Source organism: Brassica napus, chromosome C2, assembly GCF_020379485.1.
Source record: "Brassica napus cultivar Da-Ae chromosome C2, Da-Ae, whole genome shotgun sequence".
Classification (NCBI taxonomy): domain Eukaryota; kingdom Viridiplantae; phylum Streptophyta; class Magnoliopsida; order Brassicales; family Brassicaceae; genus Brassica; species Brassica napus.
The window spans coordinates 51,823,265-51,844,726 of NC_063445.1; the positions used below are offsets into that span (position 1 = coordinate 51,823,265).

Sequence of the window (21,462 nt, forward strand, 5' to 3'; positions counted from 1 at the left end):
AGCAACAAAATCAGTAGCATGACGTTATATATTATTATACTGTTTGGAAGATAAATAAGCTTTATGAACAAGAAGCATCTAAAATCTTATGGACAATAGGACGAGCTCTGCACATAGCTTTCAAAGGTGTGGATTTGCGCATTATAGTTCCTTTCTCAGTTTCTGTCATGTCCACATATTTTTCATCAGCTCTCTCCCAATCGAAACACTGAACCAACGAACCCAGAGCCAATGTCACAAGCCGCTGAGCTAGCCCTGAACCAGGACAAGCTCGTCGTCCCATCCCAAAAGTCAACATCTTTTTATCCTCACCTTCTTTCTCAAACCTCTCTGGCTTGAACTTCTCCGGCTCTTCCCACGTATTTGGATCTCTATGAAAGGCCCATGCGTTCACCATTACCATCGTGCCACGAGGGACGTCGTACCCTGCCACGATGCAGTCTTCTGATGCCATATGAGGGAGAAGCATTGGAACCACAGGATATAGCCGTAATGTCTCTGACAAAATGTTCTGTAGATAAGGAAGTTTCACAATGTCTTGTTCCTCTATTAACCGGTCTGAACCGATTTGCTCCTCGATCTCGGTTCTTGCCTTTTTTAATACTTCTGGATGGTTCAACAAGTTGGCCATCGCCCATTCTAACGTTCCTCCTGATGTATCAGTCCCAGCAATTATCATAACCTATTGAAACCAAAACTTAGTTATAAAAAATACAATAAACCCTTAATAAAACGTTACTAGTATGCTCTCTTGTTACTTACAAGTATGATTCCTTTGATGATAACATCAGTGTAGTAACCAGGCTGAGTTTCTTGGAGAGAAAGCAAGTGATCGATCATAGTGTTACCCTTTACTTTCTCCCCACGTTTCTCGTCCACTAGACTTTGTAAGAGCTCGTCAATTCGACCCGCTAGCTCTTTCACTTGTTTCTCGTAACTCGTTATCCAACGAAGGATCGGGAAATAGTCTGCCACGTTCCCAGCGCCGCTGCTAACAGCCACCTCGGCGATCAACTGCCTCACGTGTCTTGCCTCATCGTCGTCCTCTGTTTCATCACCGTAAAATCTCTTTCCGGCCACCATCCTAAGGATGTTGTTTATAGTCAAGTTCATAAACAATGTTCTCATCTCCACCTTTGCATATTCCTGAATTTCAATATGTTATATTCAAATGATTAATAATTTAAAAAAATATCAATGGTATATTCATCTAAATTATTTGGTCACATAACTAGATTCTTATCTACCCAATTTTTAGTTTAATTATTTAAAATTTAGTTGGAAATAATATGGGGTAATATTATGTTCTAGCTTTGTTTATATTGTAGTACTATGTTACTGTAATCGATGATATACAAAATGTCTATTTGTTGTTTATATTTTGCAGAAAGTATATTAGGAAAAAAGTTAGTCAAAAGTAATGTAAATCGTTATATTTCGAAACCTTAGGTTATTATTATTATTGTTATTATTATTTTCTTAGGTTGATATTAAATGGTACATACTTGTTGAGAGTTTTTGGACAGAGAGAATATCAGCCGTCGGATCTCGTCCTTACGGATGGATAAGAAGCTATTGAGTCTAAAAGACGAGAAGATCTCAATGGTGCCAATACGACGGAGGTTCCGCCAGCTGTCACCATAAGCCGCACTGACCATGGTGCTTGAATTGTATCCGATATACTTTCCGACGATAAACTCCGGCCGATTAGCTAAAACGATGTCGTTTTTGGTGAAACATTCCTCAGCGACAGAGTGAGAAGAGACAACGAAAACGAGACGTGTGCCTAGGCGGAGGGAGAAAATCGAGGCACCGTCTAGAGATTTGGAGAGAGAGAGAAACGTACGGTGTAGCGGCAGCTTTAGGAGGGGGAGATGTCCGATAACCGGAAATGGACGAGTTGGACTCGGCGGTAGGTTTAGTTTACGCCGTCGTGCTCCGAACAAAAGTTTCAAAGAGAGGACGAGGAAGAAGAGAGATGGGATGAAGTAGAAAGTTTCCATTATGAGTTAGCTTTCTATATTTGTCTTTTCTATATTTGTTACAAAAGACAAGTGCAGTAGCTCAATTTTGGTGGAGCCCTGGCGGTAATACAAGAGGAATGCATTGGAAATCATGGGACAAAGTATGTGTCAGTAAGGAGGATGGTGGTTTAGGATTTAAAGATATCACTGATTTCAACACAGCGATGCTTGGTAAACAATTATGGAGGCTGATAGAGAAGCCAAATACCTTATTTTCTCGCGTTTTTAAAGGTCGGTATTACAGGAATGCATCACCCCTGGAGCCGATTCGTTCATATTCTCCGTCATATGGTTGGCGGAGTATTATTTCAGCTAGATCTCTGGTAAGCAAAGGACTAATCAAAAGGGTGGGAACAGGATCTTCTATATCCGTATGGAGCGATCCTTGGATCCCAACCACTCGCCCGAGACCAGCAAATAAAAATCAACACAATCTTTACCCAGACCTTACAGTGGATTCTCTTATTGATCCTCATTTGCGAAGATGGAATTCGCCGGCGCTTCGGGCTTTGGTGGACCCACAGGATGTGAAATTAATAGAAAGTATACCATTGAGTAGAACTCGAATGGCAGACAAAGATGGATGGTATTTCACAAATAATGGAAAATACACGGTTAAATCTGGATATCAAATTGAAAGGATATACCCAGATAAGGAAAGATCACCATTAGTGTTTGGACCCACAGTGGATATTTTGAAGGCATATTGTTGGAAAATACGGTGCCAACCAAAGATTAAGCATTTTCTATGGCAATTGGTGACAGGGTGTATAGCAGTCAAGAAGAATCTGCATAAGCGAGGGATACCCGGAGATATCGTTTGTGCAAGATGTGGAGCTGAGGAGGAATCGATCAACCATGTATTCTTCGAATGTCCTCCTGCACTTCAGACATGGGCTCTTTCAAAGATTCCAACAAGTCCAGCTATGTTTCCAACAAGTTCTCTCTTTGTGAACATGGATCATCTCTTTTGGAGAATTGTTCCACAGATGGAAGATCATCAGTTTGCATGGATACTATGGTATATATGGAAAGGAAGAAATAATAAAGTCTTTAGTAATCTGGATGTGGATCCGTTGGATACCCTTAAACTGGCAGAAACAGAATCAAAACTCTGGGCTGAGGCACAAATACTGACTGACCACAAGAGGATTCCACAGGTAGAGGCTATGATTCTTCCGGCAATTCCAGGAAGATGGTGTTTTACGGATGGTTCCTGGAAAGAGAATGAGATTTTTTCAGGTCAAGGATGGTACAGTACTCTAGAAGGATTTGCGGGTTTGATGGGTGCAAGGAATGTTCGGGCTTCTCTTACTCCTCTTCATGCGGAGATGGAAGCTTTATTATGGGCAATGGAATGTATGAAAAACTTACGACAATTTCATGTTACGTTTGCAACGGATTGTTCTCAATTGGTGAAGATGGTTTCAGAACCAGAAGAATGGCCAGCATTTGCAAGTTATTTGGAAGATATAAACAGCCTGAAAGAGAGTTTTTTCCGAGTAGAGATTATCTATGTACCAAGAACGCAGAACAAGAAGGCGGATAGCTTAGCCCGCAGTGCTAGGAAGGAAACGTCTTTTGTAGTTCACATGGATCAAGATCTCCCAGTTTGGTTCACAGAGTCAATATGAGTCTGTAAAATTGATGACAAAAAAAAAAAAAAAAAAAATAAAATAATAATAATATTTTACATCAACTAGTTGCATTGAAGAAGATAATTCATAAGTTATCCTTTTGCATGAAAGTAAAAGAAGAGGATAAGAGTTTTGGTTACGTCACTGCCTACTATATTTTGCTTGTCTCGATCAACATGGGAGTAGGATGTAAGAGATATAGAAAGTATATATTAGACTTCCTAGGATTATGCACTAACGTCTCTCTCTTTAGTGCTGTATATTACCTTCCTTATTTGATCATGTACTCTCATATATATGTACACATTACGTGATAATAATATTCAAGCATTCCATAACCTAATATGGTATCAGAGCTATAGGCTCCAATTTTTTTTTTCCGCCGTCTTCTCTTCTCCTCTCTTTATCTCTTCATTCTGATCCTCTCCTATCATGTCTGAGTCAACTGCTGAGCGTACCTCTGTGTTCAATACACAAGATCCTCAGAGCACTCTGCTCTCCGTTAACATGTCTAGCGTCACCAAGCTCACCACTGTGAACTATGTGATGTGGAGTCGCCAGGTCCGAGCTCTGCTAGAAGGACACGAGCTCCAACACTTCATTGAAGACACCAACACTGCCCCTCCGGCCACAATCATGCTCAACGGTGTCTCATCTCCAAATCCGGCTCATGCTCCATGGCGCCGTCAAGATCGTCTCCTTTACAGCTCCATCATCGGCTCTATCTCTCTGGCTGTTCAGTCCGTGGTGTCTAGTGCTAACACAACCAAAGAAGTTTGGGACACGCTCACCACAACCTTTGGAAACGCCTCTCGTGGCCATATCAGACAACTCAAACTTCAGATCGAGCGCTGTGTTAAGGGCACCAAGACAATCAGCGAGTATCTACGCCTCATCAAATCCAAAGCCGATGATTTGGCCCTCTTGGGTAAACCTATGGATCATGAAGATCTCGTTGAAAGGATCCTTGCTGGCCTCAGTGATGACTACAAACCGGAAGTCGACGCAATTCATGGCCGCGATACAGCTATCTCCTACGCGGAACTTCATGAGCGGTTACTTAATAGAGAAGCCATCATCATGTCTAGTGAATCGGCTCCAGTCACACCGATTGTTGCCCACGCTACTGATACTCGCTACTCTCAGAACAACAACCAACAATGGAGGCGCAACAACAATAACAACAATCAGGCTCGCAACAATCCGAACACCAACCAACCTCGCTTCACGAAGCCCTATCTAGGCAGGTGCCAAGCATGTGGGCAACAAGGTCACAGTGCAAAGTACTGTCCTCAGTTTCATATCGTCCGTGGTCCTGCACCAAATCAACAGGCGCACACTCCACAGAGGAATAACGGTCCATGGAACAATGTTTCACCATTTCAGCAATGGCCACCGACGGCTAATCCTGCCATGATGTCTGACTCCTCCACATGGTTACTTGACTCCGGGGCGTCTCACCATATGACCTCTGACTTAGCAAACCTATCGCTCCACAATCCATACAGTGGTGGTGATGGTGTGTTACTTGGAGATGGTTCAGGCCTCAACATCTCTCACTCTGGTTCCCTCTCACTTCCCTCATATACTCGACCTTTCTTTTTAAATAAAGTTTTATGTGTTCCTGCTCTTGAAAAAAATTTAATCTCTGTTTTTCAATTGTGTACTGCTAATGGTGTTTCTGTTACTTTTACCCCAACGTTCTTTCAGGTGAGGGACTTGGACACAGGGACACTACGTCTCGAAGGGAAACCTAGAGATGGAACGTACCATTGGCCACACTCAAACTCATCGAAACCTTCTCTTGCATTTGCTTCTGCCGTGAAGACAACCTTGTCGGATTGGCATTCCCGTTTGGGACATCCAGCTTTTTCAATTCTTCAAAAAGTAGTTTCTCAATTTCAGTTACCTCTTGTTTCAAACGCTTTAATGGCTCAGCCATGCAATGCTTGTTCGATTAATAAAATGCATAAGTTACCTTTTCAAAACTCTACTCTTCGTTCTTCTCAACCTCTAGATGTAGTGTTTTCAGATGTTTGGACATCTCCTATAATTTCAGTTGATGGTTTCAAATATTACGTTATTTTTGTAGATCACTACACTAGATACACATGGTTGTATCCTTTAAAGCTTAAATCGCAAGTCTTTGATGTTTTCACTCGGTTTAAAGCATTGGTTGAAAATCGATTTCAAACCAAGCTAAGAACCTTATACACTGACAATGGGGGTGAATATATTGGACTGCGAGATTTTTTGGCAAAACATGGCATTTCTCATATGACAAGCCCGCCGCATACACCAGAACATAATGGCATCGCAGAACGTCGTCATCGACATATTGTTGAAACAGGACTTTCCCTCCTGTCTCATGCATCGATGCCACGGTCCTATTGGACATTTGCGTTTGCAGCGGCTGTTTACTTGATTAACAGAATGCCTTCCTCGGCTTTAGAGTTTAAAAATCCTTTTCAAACTCTTCATGGACATAGTCCAAATTTTCAAAAGCTGAGAGTATTTGGATGTTTATGTTTTCCTTGGCTCCGACCTTACACATCTCATAAGTTGGATGCCAAATCAACACCTTGTGTCTTTTTAGGCTACTCTATTACACAAAGTGCATATTTTTGTTTAGATAGAGCAACGTCTCGGATTTACACGTCCAGACATGTAGTCTTCCATGAACATGTTTTTCCTTTTTCTCTACCTGTGCATCTTGAGTCTGATGATACTGATGATATGGATACTCCAACTTACCCTCCTGTCAAGCTTGTGTCTATACATACTAATCCTGCAGGTTCTGTTCCTCCACCACAAGAAGGACATACGCATCCCACACAGGCTCCTCCAGAACCGTCTTCGACACTGCCTGACATGACAAACCCCATGTCTACTACCACTACGCCACAGACAACAACTTCAGCGGATCCTGCTCCACCAAACCCACAGCAACCTCCGCAAGATCGTCCTCTTCCTCCGACCAGACAGAGCACTCGTCCTCGCAAACCGGTCCAAAAGCTGAATCTTCACACCAAAGTGGTTCAAACAACGGAAACACCACCTACAACAGTTGCTCAAGCTCTAAAGAGTCCCCACTGGCGGAAAGCCATGACTGATGAATACGATGCTCAAATTGGTAATCATACTTGGGATCTTGAGAACTTGACTGATGATTCTCGTTTTAATGTTGTAGGTTGCAAATGGATATTCACAATCAAGAGAAATCCGGATGGGACTATTGCTAGATACAAAGCTCGACTAGTCGCCAAAGGCTTCACACAAAAGCCGGGAATTGACTACCATGACACCTTCAGTCCCGTAGTTAAACCAGCCACCATCCGGACAGTATTAGGCACTGCGGTTTCCTCAAACTGGCCCATCCGCCAACTTGATGTCAACAATGCTTTCTTACAAGGCACACTCAAAGATGAAGTATATATGGCACAACCACCAGGGTTCATCAACAAAGACAACCCCAATGCAGTCTGCAGACTTCGCAAAGCCATTTATGGGCTCAAACAAGCTCCCCGAGCTTGGTATAATGAGCTCAAGCAGTTTCTTCTACAGGCGGGATTCTTTAATTCCGTGGCTGATGCTTCATTATTCATATACAGAAAACAGGGAGTTCTTCTTTATATGCTTGTTTATGTGGATGATTTAATAGTAACTGGCAACAGTCAATCACATTTGTCCCAGTTTATCTCCTCCCTATCTCAACGTTTTTCTCTTAAAGACTTGGATGATCTATCTTTTTTTCTTGGTATAGAAGTAACGAGATCCTCTACAGGCATGCTACTAACTCAAACTCGCTATATTGCAGATTTACTTCATAGGACAAAGATGGAGAGTTGCAAACCTACTGCTACGCCAATGTGCTCCACTACACCTATTACTCTGTTTTCTGGAATTCCTCTAGCCGATCCTACTGAGTACCGAGCAGTTGTTGGCAGTCTCCAATATCTCTCTCTCACCAGACCGGACATTTCTTTTCCAGTCAACAAGATGTCTCAATACATGCACAAACCGACCGATGAACACTGGAATGCAGTCAAAAGAATCCTCAGATATCTTGCTGGTACTATGACCAAAGGCATCCGCCTTCATGCCAACAACACTCCATCTCTTCATGCATTTACAGACGCTGATTGGGCTGGAAACAAGGATGATTATACCTCCACTGGTGCGTACATTGTCTACCTTGGCCGTAACCCTATCGCATGGTCCTCCAAGAAACAGAGTGGCGTGTCACGCTCCTCGACAGAAGCCGAATACAGGTCTCTCGCTTCTACTACTGCAGAAGTGTGCTGGGTAGCTTCACTCCTCACTGAGCTTGGGATCAAATCTCCTACCCTACCAGTCATTTACTGTGATAATATTGGTGCCACCTACTTAGCCGCAAACCCCGTATTTCACTCCCGCATGAAGCACTTGGCATTAGATTATCATTTTGTTCGACAATACATACAAGCAGGTCAACTTCGAGTCTCCCATGTCTCCAGCCATGATCAACTTGCCGATCTTCTTACAAAGCCTCTTCCTCGACCTGCATTTGAAAGACTGATGCTCAAGATCGGACTCTCTCCCGACCGTCCGTCTTGTGGGGGTGTGTAAGAGATATAGAAAGTATATATTAGACTTCCTAGGATTATGCACTAACGTCTCTCTCTTTAGTGCTGTATATTACCTTCCTTATTTGATCATGTACTCTCATATATATGTACACATTACGTGATAATAATATTCAAGCATTCCATAACCTAATATAGGAGACGGGGATGCTGATATCATTAGGCATTAGCTCATGTGTAGCACATGACACGTGCGAACTTTCATGTGATGTGTTAGACGTCATTGCATGTGTCACAACATATTGTCTTTATACTAACATTGATTGACGTCTACCAAACATTTTGAAAACCTTTATAAAAATGTCTAGTAAGGTTGAGTCTCGCCTAGAAAAATGTATGAGCCTTCGGACAGTGAGACGAGTAATGTAACAAGATTCTGAAGATGGAGTTTATGGACAAGAATTAGAAGCATCTAAAATCTTATCCACAATGGGGCGAGCTCTACACATAGCTTCCAACGACGTAGACTTATGCATTGTGATTCCTTTCGCAGCTTCTGTCATGTCCACATATTCTTCTCCGGTTCTCTCCCACTCGAAACACTGGACCAACGAACCCAGAGCCAATGTCACAAGCCGCTGACCTAGCCCTAATCCAGGACAAGCTCGTCGTCCCATCCCAAATGACATTAACTTCTTATCCTCACCTTCCTTCTCAAACCTCTCTGGCTTGAAATTCTCCGGCTCTTCCCACATCTTTGGGTCTCTATGTATGGCCCATATGTTCACCAATAAGATTGTTTTACGTGGGACATCATAGTCTGCCACCATGCAATCTTTTGACGCCATATGAGGGAGAAGCATTGGAACCACAGGATAAAGTCGTAATGTCTCTGACACTATGCTCTGGAGATAAGGAAGTTTTACAATGTCTTGTTCCTCTATTAACCGTTCTAAACCGATTTGCTCGTCGATTTCGGTCTTTGCCTTTTTCAATACTTCTGGATGGTTCAACAAGTTCGACATCGCCCATTCTAACGTTGCTGCTGATGTATCAGTCCCAGCAAGTATCATAACCTATCAAAAATTTAAATCACTTAAATAACAAAAATAAACTTAGTTAACTGTTATTATTTTTGAGATCTAGTTACTTACTTCTATGATTCCTTTGATGATGACATCGGTATAGTACTCAGGCTGAGTTTCTTGGAGAGAAAGCAAGCGATCAATCATGGTGTTACCCTTTACTTTCTCCGCACGTTTCTCATCCACTAGACTTTGCAAAAACTCGTCAACCCGACCGCCTAACTTCTTGACCCGTTTCTCATAATCTGTTAACCAACAAAGGATCGGGAAATAGTCAGCAGCGTTCCCCGCACCGCCGGCAGCAATCACCTCGGCGATCAAGTCCCTAACGTGTTTTGACTCATCGTCGTCCTCTGTTCCATCGCCGTAATATCTCTTTCCGGCCAACATTCTAATGATGTTGTTGATCGTCAAACCCATGAACAATGATCCCAGCTCCACCTTCGCAGGTTCCTGAAATTCGATTATTAAACCAAATGGTTACGTTTCGAAAGTTTATTTTTCTTATTGGTATAAAGTTATAGAAACACTCTGTTCTACAATGGATGATTTATAAATGGTGTAGCTCTTTGTTTATATTTTCATTTGCTTGAAGTCATTTTATTTTTGGACAAATTCCAGTTTTTGATTTTTCTTAAACAGACAAATATTTCAAAACATGCATAACATGCATAACAAACATGGTCGGTTGAACATAACAAAATTATTTACGTGAAGAAATGAATGTAAAAAAAAAAGATGCCCCTAAACTTGACATTGCTGTGTGAAAGAACATCATTTGGAGCGCACATACACTCTGTGCGCGCACAATAACTTCTACATTTTACATCTACATAAACGAACAAATTCACTCATGATAACACACACCTTCTATTCTCATCTTATAATACATTCTCTCTCGCATTCCTTTTAATTCAATATTATCTCTTTTCTATTTTATCTTTATTTAAAATTTTGAATACAATAAAATTATAAGTATTTTTATAACATGTTATTAGCACAATTACTGTCTGATATGGTAAAGTTTATATGTATCATATATATATTATTATAATGGTCGTTATACCACCTATATTATTACTTATTGTTTTATGATGCTTATTTTAAAAATTTAAAAATAATTATTTATTCAAAAAATATTTAAGAATGGCTATGTTTTTAAAAATTATATGGTATTATTTGCTCATAACTCATTTGTCATTTGATAAATTATTAGAAAGAAAATTTTAGCATAATATAACTCAGTTGTCATTTGCTAAATTTATGGTTTTTATTTATATTTTTTATTATTTAATTATAATATTTTCATTTTATATTTGAAAGATAAATGAATTTTCTTTCAAACAATATTTTTGTAAATGTATTTTTTAAAAGATAATCAATTAAAATTGTTATTATCATTGAATATCATTATTTTTGACATAATTTGAGTTTTCGTTTACATCAAAACTTATCATATTTTAGGATAATTTTAATTTAAAATGTAATTTTTATATTTTTCAAACAAATTCTAAAAATATTTTTTAAATATTTTGTTATAATTTTTTAAAAAATATTGAGTTGCATTTCAAATAAAAAGGTAAAGATATTAAAAATATTCTATTTAAAATATGTAAAATTTAATATAGTTTTAAGAAAATGGTCAAAATAAAAAAAATTACACATAAAATAATCCTGATTTTTGTTAACTGGGCGGATCATTATTTATATGATATCGCACACGAAAGAAAAATTTCTGTTTTTAAAATTATCTAATTAACTCTATACTTATTTTTTTATATTTTTTATATGTTATCACACATTCGTAAAAAAATAGATAGTTTAAGATGCAAAAAAAAATATTTACTTAATGAATATAATATGAACAAATATTACAAATACATCATTTAATAAAATAAATAATTAAAAACTGAAAATTCATATCCGCGCTGGCGCACGGATCATGGTCCAGTTCTCATCTTATAATACATTCTCTCTCACATTCCTTTTAATTCAATATTATCTCTTTTCTATTTTATCTTTATTTAAAATTTTGAATACAATAAAATTATAAGTATTTTTATAACATGTTATTAGCACAATTACTCTCTGATATGGTAAAGTTTATATGTATCATATATATCTTATTATAATAGTCGTTATACCACCTATATTATTACTTATTGTTTTATGATGGTTATTTTACCGCACTATTCTTGTCTTATATTAATGTGGGCGGATTACCGCCTCGTTATTATACTTTGGTTGCTACGACTGTACACCACATTTATTAATATATTGTTTTGGCTCATGATTTATTTAATATTCTAAAGTGAATAATTTTATGATCATAATATTATTGATAATTACATGTATTAAATATTATGAAATTTATTGGATTTAATTAATTGCGTTTACAGTATTTTCATATTGATTTTTGGTTCAAACTCTTAATGCCAACGGTTACAAATAATATTTTTTTCAAAACTTTTAATTGATATAAACAGTATTTTTCATCTATGTATGCACTTATATTTCACTCATTCACTTCATCTAAACATTCATGTTTAATCAAAAAAATTCAAATCACTCTCTTCCGATTTTCAATTGCAAGAAAGATGCTTCACTTGTTTTTGATTTTATGTACGATTGTAATTTTTTCTTGTATCATGGTCTCTTTCTTGGAGAATTTATTTTGGAAGAGTGCCATAAATATCAATTTACTTTTCTAGACGATATTTTCCTTGTAATTGTTTATATAATCAATGTAACAGTTCATTTTAAAGACTATAAAATTCTAATAAAGTTTATTATTTTGTGTTTAGAAAATCATATGGAAAATATTTAGTATCATCAATTTTCGGCTCTCAAAATAACTGGAGAGAACTACGTCACAAGGACCACAAATGTGCAACCCCATATAGTGATGAAAAATTTAACCGAGATGATTAACATCAGAAACAAATCCCCTACCGAGGAAACATCTAGATGATAATTTTACGCATGACTATGCAAATATAGAAAATCCAGCTGAGCTGTGGCACTCTATGAAAGAAAAGTTTGACACATCTGATGTGGGTCTTCTATGTTCGCATAGTCATGCGTCACATTCTCATCTAGATATTTCCTTAGAAAAATTATCGTTTCGGTCTTATGCTCAGAAGCCGATTTGTTTCTGATGTTAGTTGTTTCAGTTAACTTTTTCATCACTAGATGAGGTTTCACATTTGTGGTCCATGCGACCTTCTCTCAAGTTATTTGAGAGCCAAAAACTGAAGATTCCCATTTGATTTTCTAAACACAAAATAATAAACTTTATTAGAATTTCAAAATCTTTAAAATAAAATGTTTACATTAAATATGCAAATAATTACTAGAAAAAATATCCCATAGAAAAGTAAATTGTTATTTATGGTCAAATCTTCTGGAGTAAATTCTCCAACAAAGAGATCACACATAGAAGATAAAATTACAAACACACATAAAATCAAAAACAAGCGAATGATTTACATATATTGAATTGGGAAGTTGGAAGAGAGTGTTTGAAATTTTTTAATTGAAGATGAATTTTTAGATGAAGAGAATGAATGAGAAATAAGTGTATTTATAGATTAAAAATACTGTTTATAACCGTTTGAAAAAGTAAATTTTTTGTGCTGAATGTTCTTTGTGACCATTGGTATTAAAGAGTTTGAAACAAAAAACCGTATGAAATTATTGTAATAAGCAGTCAATCAAATCCAATAATTTCATAATATTGTATACATGTCATTTTTAATAGTATTATGGTGATAAAAAGTTTCACGTTAGAATATTAAATAAATTATGCGGCGATACAACCAATCCAATATATATTAATAGATGTGGTGTATTTAGCTACCTTAGTATAACAACGGAGCAACAAACTGCTCACATTAATATAATCTAAGAATGAAGCGGTAAAAAAATCAACATAAAATAATAAATAATAATATAGACAGTGTACCAACCATTATAGCATAATATATATGATACATATGAACTTCATCGCATCGTTGAGTGATCACGCTATAACGTATTAATAATTATAATTTTGTTGTATCGGAAAATTTAAATAAAGATATATTTTATACTCGCAGAAGAGAGATAATATTGAATTGAAAAGGAAGATGAGAGAGAATGTAATATAAAATGAAAGGAGAAGGTGTGTCCTACAAGTACAACTTACAATTAACGAATTCGTTCGTTTATATAAAAGTAAAAAATATTGTACATTCATAGTGACAATGGGTTCTACATAATTTTTTTTCCACATGGTAGTGTCAAGTTTCAGTGCATTTTTTTTACACTCATTTCTTCACATTTTACATTACCGATACAAAAGATTATAAGTATTAATATAAAATTATTTTTTAATTTTTATTTCTTATATATATTTTTCAATAACTATAAATACTCCATATGTAATCAATTAAAGCATTCTCAATTTTTTTTAAAAGTATAAAATTTATTAACATTAATTACTAAAATTATCTCAATAATTTAGAAATCTATTGTTGTGAAACAAAAATAAATTTAGTAAATCTATTTTTGTGAAATAAAAATAAATTAGCAGTTCCTTATTTAGAGAGTTTAAATCATTTTGTCTCTCAATGATATATATATATATATATGTATATGTTGATCATGTTGATCATTAAATCTAATATTAATTGTTTCAACTTTCAAGTCTCATAAATCTCTAGACAGTAATATTTTATTTTTATCTCTAATTTCTCGATATAAATTGTATCATACAATTGTACAATGTAATAATAATATGCTTAATTCAAATATTAAGATATTTGTTAAATACTACTTTGTCCCTTTCAAAATAATTCATGTTTTAGAATTTTTGTACTTTTTAATAAAACATATTAAAGCTTAGTTATAAATGCATATTTTTTTGTAATTTTATATTTCCTATGTTTTTAAACCAATAAGACTTTAAAAAGTGTAATTAATGTTTTTGAACTTCATAGTTTTTATTATTAGTTGATAAAAATTATATTGAAAATATAAAAATTATATCTTTTTGAAACAAAAACTTTTTCTAAAATATGTATCTTTTTGAAATGGTGGAAGTATATGGTTTATAATTTTTTTTATAATGATACTTAATAGTCGAGACCGTAACTAAGTATTGTTAAATCGCACTTACTTGTAGGCCTGGGACGGATCGGGTATCCGGGCAATTTTAAGATATCCGGATCCGGATCCTTATCCGGCGGATCCATAATTTTATTATCCTTATCCGGATCCGGGGTTTGCGGATATCCGGGTGTCGGATATCCTTCTAAAAATTATAATATCCGGCCGATATCCGGATCCGGATTTGGATCCTTAAAATAAAGAAAAAATAATATTAATATATATAAAATATTAACAATAATTTAAAAATAAAAAATATATAATGTTTTTAATTATTTCTATGTATAATATTACAAAATTTACATAAAATTTATATATACTATTATAAAAATGAAAATATATTAAATAAAATTAGTTTTTATATATAGATATTACTATTTTTGAAATAGTTATTAATAAAATTTACGGATCCGGATATCCGGACTAAAAAATCAAAATATCCGGATCCGGATTCGGCTTTGACGGATCCAACATTTTACTATCCGGATCCGGATTCGGCCCCTCCGGATATCCGGATTTTTGGATCGGATCCGGATCGGATCACGGATCGAATCCGGATCTCGGATAAAAGTTCCAGGCCTACTTACTTGTAGGGATTTTTTCGATAAACATAATATCAGCCGTCGGATCTCGTCTTTACGGATGGATAAGAAGCTATCGACCCTAATGGACGAGAAGATCTCAATGGCGCCAATACGACGGAGGTTGCGCCAGCTGTCACCATAAGCCGCACTGACCATGGTGGAGGAGTTGTACCCGATGTGTTTCGCGAAAAGAAACTCCGGCCGGTTCGCAAAAACCACGTCGTTCTTGGTGAAGCAGTCCTCGGCTACGGAGTGAGAAGAAACAACGTAAACAAGACGAGTGCCTAGGCGGAGTGAGAAAATGGAGGCGCCACCTAGTGACTTGGAGAGAGAGAGAAAGCTCCGTTGGAGCGGCAGCTTTAGGAGGTGGAGGTGTCCTATAATAGGATATGGCCGAGCTGGACTCGGCGGTAAGTTTAATTTGCGCCGCCGTGTTCCGAACAAGAACGTCAGAGAGATGAAGAGGAAGACAAGAGATAGAATCATGTAGAAAGGTTCCATTTGTTTTTGTTTTTATTATTCTCTTAAATTCGCTTAAGGTGATTTTATAATGAGAGTGGAAGGAAAATGTATTATTGCCTCAATTATTTTGAGTAAACGAGGTACGTATGTTACGTGTGTGGAAGAGAATAAAAGAGGATATCAGTTTCGTTGACGTTACTTCATACTACGTATAATTTCGTGCCACTGGCCGCTAAATTAGCAAGTGGAGTAGAATTGAATCATTGATATTACCTCACGTGAGATTACATATGTATAAGACGTGCTAAACTATAACGATGCGTGATTGTTGTAATGTTGTCTGAATTGCTTCGCTAAGCCTAAGTTCTTCACTTAGGTTAATATAGATTTGGCAAGCGAGTCTGGCAAATGGCAATGGCAAAACAATGTGATTGGATGAATAAAACCAATTAGGAACTGCTTCTGAAAATCAGAAGATATGTATAATTCGTTTCCAATTGAAACCGAGACACTACCTTACGGTTTCGTCTTCAAGTTTGATACGTTGAAGTTGACGGGTTCATCATTTAAATCTAGACAAGAAGAGCATGAGCAGCAAAGCAATGAGAAACCAATTACGTTTCTCAATAAAAATAAAATAATAATATTTATATTTTTTTTTGAACACAATAATAACATTTATATTTATAACTATATTTTAATTATCTTTAAACAGTTCTGCCTAATTATCTTTAAACAGTTCTGCCATTAATAAAGTTACGGCTGTAGAAAAATTTCATTCTTTTTCTTGTGGAAGTCTCTCCGTAACCGATTGATTCTTGTGATTTGTTACTCTCTCTCCTCCCTTTTCGATACTTTTTATTATTTTTATCATCAGAAACCTATTGAGCGACTACCACTAATGATGTCCTTAGAGCATGGACAGCGAATGAATTTGTGAGTGGAGTTTTTCTAAATATACTTTAGGATTTTTAATGTTAAAACCCCTCAATTAAGCTTGGTTTGGGTAAAAAACCCCAAACTAAGTATTTAACGAAAAACCCCTAAACTTACTTTATTTAATGAATTAAACCCTAACAGGTCATAATTACCATTACTACCGGTAAATCTTTAGTTTAGGAGTTTCTACATTAAGTAAACATAGTTGAGAAGTTTTATTATTAAAAATAAATAAAAATCAAAATTTTATAATATTATATAAAATTAGTAACTTAAAATTTTTAAATTAGCATTTTTAATTTTTTGTAAATATATGAGTTTGATGTGTTGTTAACATCAACATTATATATGTATAAATTAAACATGTAAAAACTGAAAAAATATAATAAAAATTATATAAAGAATTTAGACGCAGTAGGACTTTTTTCCCTAACTTCCGGATCAGACATATTCCAAGAGCACAAAATACTATGGCGAACAAGCTTGCACGTGGTGCGAGGAATTCTCCTTCACCTATATTATATGTCAATTCAATATTTTCGGTTTGGCTTTCTGAATCACGCTTCTCGCTTATGCTGTAAAAAAAAAGTTACTAATTTTTAAATAATATTATAAAATTTTGAATTTTTTGATTTTTTAAATTTTTAATGGGAAAACCCCTCAACTATGTTTACTTAATATAGAAACCCCTAAACTAAAGATTTACCGGTAGTAATTGTAACTATGACCTGGTAGGGTTTAATTCATTAAATAACGTTAGTTTGAGGATTTTTTCGTTAACTACTTAGTTTGAGTGTTTTTACCCAAAATAAACAAGTGAGGGGTTTTAACGTTAAAAATCCTATACTTTAACATTACAAAAATATATTGGTAGTTGAAAAAAAAAGAAAACTCCATAAAAATATATTCCAACTAAATTTTGTTAAACTTTTTAATGCCCAAACTTTTTTGCAATCTAGTTTAACTAGATCCTTTCTCCGTGCTACGCGCGGATAATATATTTAAATTTGTTACATTTATCATTTTTATTTGTATGTAAATTTTTGTATATTAAATTATGTATAACTAATTTTTATATGGGAAATTACCAAAAATACCATTTTCAAAGTACCAATTTTCATGTTTACATTAACCACTTTTACCCTCATCTTTAATGAAGGGTAAAAGACATTTATAACCTTTTGATTAACTTTAACAAAAAAAAACATATTGTTAACTAATCTAAACTTAAAACATCAACTATAAACCCTAAATCATCAACTTTAAACCCTAAACCATGAAACATCAACTCTAAACCCTAAACCCCGAAACATCAACTCTAAACCCTAAACCATAAACCTTCAACTCTAAACCCTAAAACATCAACCCTAAACCCTAAACTTCAACTCTAAACCATCAACACTAAACCCTAAACCATAAAAAATAAACTCTAAACCCTAAACCATAAAAAATTAACCCTAAACCCTAAAACATCAACTCTAAACCCTAAACCCTAACCTTCAACTCTAAAACCTAAATCTAAACCCTAAATCCTAAACCCTAAACCCTAAAACCCTAGAGTTGATGTTTTAGAGTTTAGATTTGAAGGTTTAGGGTTTTAGGGTATAGGGTTTACGTTTAGGGTTTAGAGTTGATGTTTTAGGGTTTAGATTTGAAGGTTTAGGGTTGTAGGGTTTAAGGTTTGAAATTCAGAAAATATAGGGTTTAGGGTTTAGGGTTTACGCTTAGAGTTTAGAGTTGATGTTTTAGAGTTTAGATTTGAAGATTTAGAATTTAGGGTTTAGAGTTGATGTTTCGGGGCTTAGGGTTTAGAGTTGATGTTTCATGGTTTAGGGTTTAGAGTTGATGATTTAGGGTGTAAAGTTGATATTTTAAGTTTAGATTTAGGGTTTAGGGTTTACGTTTAGAGTTTTTAGAGTTGATGTTTTAGAGTTTAGATTTGAAGGTTTAGGGTTTAGAGTTGATGTTTCGGGGTTTAGGGTTTAGAGTTGATGTTTCAGGGTTTAGGGTTCGTATTTCAAAAAAAATAGGGTTTAGGATTGATTGTTTAGGGTTTAGGGTTCGTATTTAAAAAAAATAGGGTTTAGGATTGATGGTTTAGGGTTTAGAGTTGAGTTTTAGGGTTTAGGGTTGGAATTTCGAAATAGTATAATTCGAAAAAAAATTTAAAATTATTTTTATTTTTTTAGATTTTTATTTATTTAAATATTTATTTATTATATATATAAAGAACAATAGCATAAGAGTCTTTTGCCACTTAATGAAAAAGATATTTTTGAAAATGTCCATTTAGTGGTTGTAAAAATGAAAACTGGTAGCATGAAAGTGGTAAACATGTAATTTCCTCTTTTTAAATTTGATTTTTTGTTTATATTTTTAGTTTGAAGTAAGTATTTCTATTATATGTAACACAATTAATTAATAAAATATGAAGAATCAAGTCCGAGATTTTAGAGTTATGTAAAAAAAATATAATTACGTATAAAACATAAATTATCTTAGTTTAAAAGATCGGAATCTCATCTCGAATAAATTCACAAAAATAAAAAGTACTCCAATAACCTACTTAAAATATAAAACCCCCTTTTCAAAAGAAAGCGTACTTAATAATATTTTTTTTACGTGTAATAATTGAAAACTGACAATTGAATATCGATCTAGAATATTATTTTAATATATCTAATGGTAAAATATTAATTGTAATAAAAAATTTTGAATTTTATAATATTACATGAATTATAAGTCTTTAAAATCTAAAATATATTTTATTAACATAATATATTTTTTATTCATTTATTATTTTGATGTTACAAAATATTTCTTTAATATTTTTTTAATAATTTAGTTTCTTTTAAGTAATTTTAAAATTATCAAGAATATAATATATTTAAAATTATGTATTTAAATATATCCATATGATGACTCATTTTTACGTGTGTTTGCGTTGAGCATATTTAATTTGTTGTTTGTATATTTAATAACACCTTGTTGCGTGCCGTTCTATGATTTTAATAAATGTGTTGTGATTTCATTTTTATTACTACTAACATGATTTTTTAGTGATCAGTGATAATGTATTTTGTAACGTTATGTATTATATTTTATAGTATATTTTCTAACTCTTCGTGCTGACACTTTTTTTAGAATCATTTTAATTAGATAATAGATTTAAAGATGTAAATAAAACTATTTATGTTGTAAATTTATACTTTTTAGTGTAACTGAGCACTATCAATTATGAAAATTATATTATGATTTTATTTTACTAAATCTTTCTTTCTGTGTATATTTTTTTTTGTTTTATTTTGTATTTTTACAATTTTATTGCCTTATTCTTTAATTTCAGAGAATTGCTATTTTTAATTTTTGTTTCATATACCTTAAAAGTCTTCGGTTAATTTTTGTTTGTTTTATTTCTCCAATTACAATGTACAGTTCGACCGTTTCTTTTTTTTTTTGGATCAAACTACTAATATCATCAGATAGAAAAGCTTAAACTCCAAGAATGGAGTGAGTATTTGTGCTAGAGAAAACTGATTTAGCCACTAATATAGTGATATATTATAATATTAGAAGGTATGAAAACTCTTCTCAGTTGTCCTATGCTGGACATAATTAAGTTGCTGTCAATTGATTCTATATTTGTGATAACTGGAAATACATCTTTATGTCTTCCTTACATCATCCTTAATTGGTTTACGGTTCGACCATTTCTAATATACTGAGAGTAACATAATATTAGATGTTGATTATCTCCTTCCAATTAGGAATGCACATAATTAGAGAAATTCAAGGTGAGCACACTTTACAATTTTGTCCTCGTATTTATAAATATAGTTAGTTTATAGATTACTCTATTTGTTTCAAAATGTAATCAGTTTTAATTAAAATCTGTAATATTTAAAAGTTATTACTTTAGAAAACTGTCATTTAATATATAAATTTAATCAATTACATAGTAATTTACATAATTTAATTGGCCACACAATATCCAATAAATATAAAGTTACATTGAAATATAAAAATAATTTATATAGTGAAACAAAAAATACTTTTAAACCATTATATTATAAGGGAATATTCAAATTATATTGAAACATTAAAATAGTAAGAATCAGAAAATCTGATCTCTCAATGTCGATCATTTACGTCGGCAATGCCTTAGACCATCTCCAATGTATTCCTCTATTTTTTTCTCTAAAATAGTGGAATTTCATAATATAGATGGATTTGTCTCCGATGTATTTTTCTAGTTTCTCTCCTAAAAAAGAATATTCTTGATATATTCTTTTCTAAGTTTACAAATAATATTTTTTATTTATGAAAGTTGAAAACCAGCCCAATTTATTTTTGTATTTTATAAAATTATGATATTATTTACACTAAATATTTCTTTACAAACTATTATGTAAATAAAAAAAATATAATTATATTTATATAAATAATATATTTCACTAAAAAAATATTTTCGGTTATAATTGTTTAAGTAAAAAGTTAAATGATCATTTTGTAAAAAAAAATAGAGGAGGTGACATGACAAAAATATAGTTTCTCATTGGCTGATTATTTTCGCCTACGAAGACACTATATTTGAGGCTTATATCCTCCTTTCATTACTTGTTTAATATCCAAACTAATTATTTTTCTTATTTAATACACTTACTTTTAAAACTGTGCCAATTTTAATACTGAAACTATGCAAATTTAATCAAAAATATTAATAAGTTTCAAACAAAACTTAAAAACTCTCTTAATTTCAAAAACAAAATCTTAAAAATTTCAAATTCTATTTTAGGTTTTAAGAATAAAAGTAACTAAATTTAGGATAATATTCTAAAATTTTAGAAAAATTAATTGTGAGCATAATAAACAAATTATTTAGAACTTCAGAAAACATAGTAAATTTGAAATTAAAACAAAAAAATATTATAAAAAAATTAAGATTATCCAAAATTTAGTTACTTTTATTCTTAAACGTTAGAATAAAATTTAAAATTTTAAGATTTTTTTTTGAATTT

General features: G+C 33.7%; 2 protein-coding genes across 2 annotated transcripts; both read right to left on the bottom strand.

Annotated features, from left to right (window-relative positions):
- Positions 1-10: 10 nt before the first annotated feature.
- LOC106421608 (cytochrome P450 81D11) lies at positions 11-2,053 on the bottom strand. The gene is made up of 3 exons (XM_048746991.1): positions 1,506-2,053; positions 763-1,146; positions 11-682 (listed from the first exon to the last, which is right to left on the bottom strand). The coding sequence occupies exons 1-3, from the start codon at positions 2,001-2,003 to the stop codon at positions 62-64; spliced, it is 1,503 nt and encodes a 500-aa protein (XP_048602948.1). The 5' UTR covers positions 2,004-2,053; the 3' UTR covers positions 11-61.
- A 6,463-nt stretch (positions 2,054-8,516) lies between these two features.
- Positions 8,517-15,699, bottom strand: LOC106421607 (cytochrome P450 81D11). Its single transcript, XM_048746990.1, has 3 exons — positions 15,047-15,699; positions 9,381-9,764; positions 8,517-9,302 (listed from the first exon to the last, which is right to left on the bottom strand). The coding sequence occupies exons 1-3, from the start codon at positions 15,542-15,544 to the stop codon at positions 8,676-8,678; spliced, it is 1,509 nt and encodes a 502-aa protein (XP_048602947.1). The 5' UTR covers positions 15,545-15,699; the 3' UTR covers positions 8,517-8,675.
- Positions 15,700-21,462: the final 5,763 nt, after the last annotated feature.